The 6000-nt window shown below is 44.2% G+C and overlaps 1 protein-coding gene across 6 annotated transcripts in view; it reads right to left on the reverse strand.

Moving 5' to 3' along the window:
• Nucleotides 1–4304, reverse strand: part of BANK1 (B cell scaffold protein with ankyrin repeats 1) — a 167067-nt gene extending 162763 nt beyond the window's left edge. For 2 of the 6 annotated variants that reach the window (XM_055720291.1, XM_055720268.1), the window contains exon 1: nt 4146–4298. In XM_055720291.1, coding sequence (XP_055576266.1) covers nt 4146–4158 — 13 coding nt within the window. In that variant the 5' untranslated portion in view covers nt 4159–4298. Of the gene's footprint in view, nt 1–4145 lie in introns of all 6 variants that reach the window. The other 4 variants (XM_055720306.1, XM_055720274.1, XM_055720283.1 and 1 more) reach the window with 4 other exon arrangements.
• Between the last annotated feature and the right edge of the window lie 1696 nt (nt 4305–6000).

The raw sequence follows: 6000 nt of genomic DNA on the forward strand, positions 1-6000 counted from the left end.
CAACGACTCGCTTTCTTACTATGCAGGGAGCCAATAAACTCTAAATAATAATCAATATTATCACATGAAATAGGTCCTAGTTTAAAATTTAGATCCTGGTATTTGTGACTCTTATCATCTTCACAGTGGTTTCAAAATGCCTAGATATTTAAAATAACATTCTGAACTTACTACTTTTGTTTACATTTAATAAAACCTAGCTGTTTATCACAGATCACATTGTAATAGTCTGATTTTAATTTATACAAAAGGTTAAGTCAACTTTATTTTTTAATGATAGCCAGAAATGACTGGACCTTCCAGGAGGATATAATTATATCACAAGCTATTGCTGCTGTTTGCATTGTGGCACTTAAGCTTACTAGAGGAGTTAAAACATTCTTTATTACCTACAAGCAAGTATATAAGCTAACCTAATGCTCAAAGACCAGCTTCAAAAGATACACAGACAAGAAAATAGGGACACTTGGACACAAACATTCTTCTTTTCAGAAACTGAGATTACTGCTTTTCCACCATTACTGTGGCATCAGTGATAGAATTTTTCAAATGTGAGTGGTCAATTGCTTGCATGCAAACTTCAGTAATCACTGCTTGGAAGAGAAGGGAGACCAGAGAGGATTATCATTAGGAAAATGCCTTAGAATCAACTTTTGAACTTGAATCAGCAACCCAACACTTCTGAGGACAAATGGTAGCTTTGTATTAATCATAAGGTACTTGAGTTTCAAAGCTTAATGGATCCATTTTTCTTCTTCCTTACGCAATGTATTTTTAAAATATCAAAATCTAGTTTCTAGCCACCACTCGCCTGAAAATGGTGTGCCTGGAGTACACACCGGAATAATTTCTTTACCCACAGTGAAGATCTCTATTTATACATTCTAAGGAGACAGATTTCAGCTTTAAAATATCTGAATATTATATCTTTGTTTCTCACTGCAGAAATACCAAAATGTTTCATCAATAACAAAAAATAGGAACTTCCTTTCAGAATAATAAGACTGTAAACAGATGACAGTATCTTTTTGCAGTACGGGCTTCTTTGACACTCAAATTACTAATACATTATTGGTAGTAATATTAATTATTCATATTATGATGTTATTGCTGAATATGCTTCAAAGTTCCACCACTAGACCCCTTAGATTTTGAATCAAGTCATGGTCTGAGACCTATTTTGTCCCTGAAAGTGAAAGGGTTTAAAATTTTTTAAGGCTATTAAAAATTCAAGTGATCCCCAATTCTCAGGAAAAACAAAAGTCAAGTATTAGTTGTGTCTATTCACAGGCCAGATTCCCTCACAGAACATCTGTCATGTAAACACTGCCCCAAAAACAATTGGATGCACAGAAATGTACATCATGTAAATAAAAGAGTTCACAATGGAAGACCTCAGTGCTGGTATTTATGTTCATAAGTATGGAGAGGAGTGACAACTCAAACACAGCATAGCCATTTGCAAGTTATACTGCCACTACCTCCTACCTCAAGTGAAGACAGATGTCATCAAGGATCATGCATAATGGATATTTTATTTCTACTAGGTACAGCATGTTTAATGGAATTTGCATAAAGGAGTTTATCTAGGCTACAGTTTCCTACAAAGTACTGACAAATAACAAGTTTGTCCCTCACATCAAGTATCCCAAACAGGTTTCAGATTTGTGCTAGACAAATCCACCCAAATTTGGGCAACCCACCCAAAGCAACTTCAATACCTCACAGCTAGTGTTTCATCAGGAGAAAACAGACCTCTTCTCACTGTGGAAAGAAAGGTTTGGTGCCACAGTAAAACTGCAATAAAGGGGTCTATGCACTGAGGACCCAGGTGACTGAGGCTTGTGCAGAGCAATACATGAAAAAAAAATGACAGAGACAGATGACGACAGAGTAGAAGGCCAGCATATTCACTGCTGGATGAACCTACAGTTAGTTGTTTCCCTGCCAATGTGTGGAACTGGCTGCCAGCAGCTGGGAAACTAGACATCCCTCTTTGGTGCCCTTATGTATTTGCTCAGCAATTACTCCAACAATTTCACATGCATACTCTGAGCTTGACTGCCTTTATTCAACAAAAACCAGACTTTATAAACTGGATGTCCCCAGGCCATGCACAATTCTATACCATCATTTATACAAAATGATCACTAAGCAAACGTTTGATTATCAGAATACAACTGACCAGTCACATCTAGAAATATGTTTGCCTAATAACTGGGATAGTACATGCATATTTAGAAATGCTGTTAAACATGTGGTTTTGCTCATGCATACTACTTTTTTCTTTAAAGAACTGTGAAATACTGCGAGTCTAGATAGAAAATCCTACCTGTCAAAGGCTAGGTAGTAGTAAAACAACTACATCCATTTTACAACCAGCCTTGGGCAGAAATCAAAGCAGTCCTGAATTTTGGCATTTTATCTAAAGCGAATGTATTACGCAACAGTTGGGAAAATCACTTTGCCTTTCCTCTCTAGTGTTTTCATCTGTATAATGAGAGTAGTAGGTAAAGGTGGGTTGCAATGCTAACGTCATTAGAATGCTGCATTTGATAATTAATATATTATATGGTTACTTTGATGTTATAAAAGGATATAAAATATTAGTTACTCTGAAAAAACCTGCCTTGACATCTGAAGTAGTCATTTAAAATGGTGAACCAGAACAGTAAACCAATGCATTGAGTCACCTTTGCAGAGTCAAGCTTTCAGATCTCTCTTTCTTGATTCCTCATTCATAAAGAAAGGATAAAACATCGTCCCATCTAATGGAGGAGTCACAAAGGTAAAGCTGAGCTCCCTGTTGCAAGCATGTCAAACCTCTAGCATCTAGCTGCACATCTTTCATTTCCCCTTTAATAAGTGCCCAGCTTTGCTGTCACTGGTTTGATTTATGTGTTGCTGAGCCTTGCAAACGCACATGAAGAAAACAGGAGCAGTAAATACACAGTATTTCTGTGAATAAGGAAACATGACTGGGAAGAATGAACACAGGGACATGGAGTCAGGGCTTTCTGGTTCTGATTCAGGACTGCCTCTGTTTTACACATGACCTTCGTAAGTCATTTATCTTTTCATCAATTTTTTTTCACCAGTAAATGGGATGATAATACAGCCCAATACTACCAAGGGACTAATGGAAGGTACAGTAACAGTTTTGAGGAACACAAGATAACATGACAAACACCCATAAAAACATAAATAAGGAAATGAGTATTTTTGTACAATGTCTAGCAAGGTTTTACTGTATGGTATAAAATAAGGCTGGATCCTGAATGCTGAAAGACTGGAAAAGGATGATCAGTTTTTAATTAATACCATAGCATATGATTAGCCAGTTGAGACTATCCCAGAGTGAATATACAGGTAAGACAGAATTAACATTGCTCATACAACTTTTATTCTTTCATGTCCTAACTCTCCAGTGCCAGACTTCCTGCTCTTCAGAAAAGTTACGTTCTGTACTGCAAGACAGTAATAGGCGCATTGAATACTACTTGGAATTCAGGGTTATTTTCAAGGAAAAGTTATCTAAAACTGCCTTGAGGTACCAGGACCAGCTACCTCAATAAAAGCTCCGGCATAATTTGTCATGAAAACTGGTAACATAAGCTGAAATACCAAAAGGAAAAAAAAATTTTTTTTGGACCAGCCATGCTAACTGGGTATGCACCCAATAAGCACGCAGCCTTATCAAGAAAAAGCAGATAATACCTCAGGTAGGTTTCTCCACGCACCAACGTGACACTTGGACGACAACCTGAGGAAGCCAAGGCACTTCCCGGGGAGCAGCGCACCCCATTTCTCCACAGGAACCTCACTGCCACACCACCGCCACCGCCCCTCACCGACACCCCGCCAGCAGCCCCAGAGGAAACCACCGCACCTGCTCCCGCGGGCATGCCCTCCTGCTCGCCGACCCCTCACGAAATTACTCCTCACCCACGAGGCCTACCTGGGCACGGCTCTGGCCGGGCCGCAGCCCAGCCCAACCCGACCCGACCCACCTCCGCTCGCCCCCGTGCGGGCTGGTGGCTGTGGCGGGGCGGCCCCCGGGCCCTGCGCCAACGGCTGAGGCAGCGGGCGGGACGGGCGCGCGCCCACCCTCACACCCCCGCCCAGCCCCCCCGCCCCTCACCGACCTGCCGGCCGCATGGCGCCGCCGCCGCTCCTCGCTCGGCCCCGGGTCAGAGCGCGCTGTCCCGGCCGCTGAGGTTGCCGCCTCCGGGCCGGAAACGTGGGGCCGCCCCCGGCTCCTCCCGGCCATGGGGCTCCGCTGCCCGCGCCGCCCCCCCCATATTCCCGCCGGCGGGCAGCGCCTGCGCCCGGCTCTTGGTGGGAAGGGTGAGGGGACCCCGGCAGTACGCCCCCCGCCCCCGCCTCCCTCATTAGACGCCGGTCGAGAGCCCTCGGCCGTCGAAGTTGGTGGGATGCGGAGAGAAAATGAGAAGGCAGGTGAGCCTCTCTAGCTCCGCAGAGAGTTGGGTTTAGTGCGCTGCTGCAGCAGGGACCCCAGGTCACCCCAGGGACCCGCCGCCTTGCACAGAAAGCCCGAGGGCGGAGGGCACCTGGGCAATAGTCCCCAGAGATCTCTGTCGTAGTATGGCAGTCCCTGTGCCCTGCTGGCAAGGTGGCGTGATGCAGCGTTGACTTAGTATCTCTGTGATAACTGTGCCATATATTTATTTTTTAATGTGGCACAGAAGAGAACCAAAATGTAAAGAAGTAAGATGAAGTAGCCAATGAGAGAGACTGCAAGCACCAGCTCACTGCTGTGCTGTCTGCAAAATTTAGTCAGGAGCCATCGATCAAGGTAGCATCTTTCAAGTTCAAAATAAAGGTTTGACCTACCACGAGGAGCCGGAGTTGCCCTTTAAAATAGGACTGCAGGAAAACTGAAAGTACTTTCTGGAAGAAAGAAGTGTTGAGCTGGTGTCCAAAGGAAGCAAAGCTTAACCAACTGCACTTTATGCATGAGTATGTGCTTCTCGGCCATCTGAACATCCTGAAGTGTTCCCCTTCCCTACCAGAACTTTAATGCCTTGTGACTGATTTTGTTGAAATTTATCAAAGGTTTTAAGAGATCTCAAAGGTGAAGTGGCTAAGTATAAGTTTCAGGAAGATGGGTGTCCAAAATAGAGGAGACAAATGTGCAGCTCTGCCTGAAGGAAAGGCTGCAGGGTGAACTTCAAGCAGTATTAGAGAAAGGAAAATCCACATAGAGGCAGTCTTTAAACCTTCCGTTTGCTATCAGCCACAAACCACACAGCTGCAGGAAGCTGGACTTCAGTCAAAGAACTACTTCTGTAAAGCCCTTGCACGCTTCAGGGCCTGTGTCCAACTGAAATATGTAAAAAACTGAACCATCGTGAGCTGTTCCTGTTTCTCTTCTTGCACAGGTAGATGATACTTGGTTTTTTATTTGGTATGTGGGGTTTTTTTAGCGGGGTTGGGGTGGGTCAGTATGCTTTTGCTAATGAGTGGGTAGTTTTGGTGAATTTCTGGCCTGGCCTACCACACAGAGGAAACGAGAAAACCTCTAGCTACGTATATGCAGGTGTTGTGGTTTAACCCCGGCCAGCAACCAAGCACCACACAGTCACTCGCTCACTCCCCCCCTTACCCAGAGGGATGGGGATGAGAATCAGAAAGGAACGTAAAACTTGAGAGTTGAGATAAGGACAATTTAATAGGTAAAGCAAAAGCTACATGAGCAAGCAAAGCATCACAAGGAATTCATTCACCACTTGCCACGGGCAGGCAGGTGTTCAGTCATCCCCAGGGAAGCAGGGCTCCATCACACATAATGGTTACTTGGGAAGGCAAACACCATGATGCTGGATGTCCCCCCCTTCCTTCTTCTTCCCCCAGCTGATATACACAGCATGATGTTCTGTGGTGTGGAATATCCCTTTGGCTAGTTCAGGTCAGCTGTCCCAGCTGTGTCCCCGCCCAACTTCTTGTGTTCCTCCAGCCCTCTCCCTGGCAGAGGGACTT

Source organism: Falco cherrug, chromosome 1 (assembly GCF_023634085.1).
Source record: "Falco cherrug isolate bFalChe1 chromosome 1, bFalChe1.pri, whole genome shotgun sequence".
In the NCBI taxonomy this organism is placed as follows: Eukaryota; Metazoa; Chordata; class Aves; order Falconiformes; family Falconidae; genus Falco; species Falco cherrug.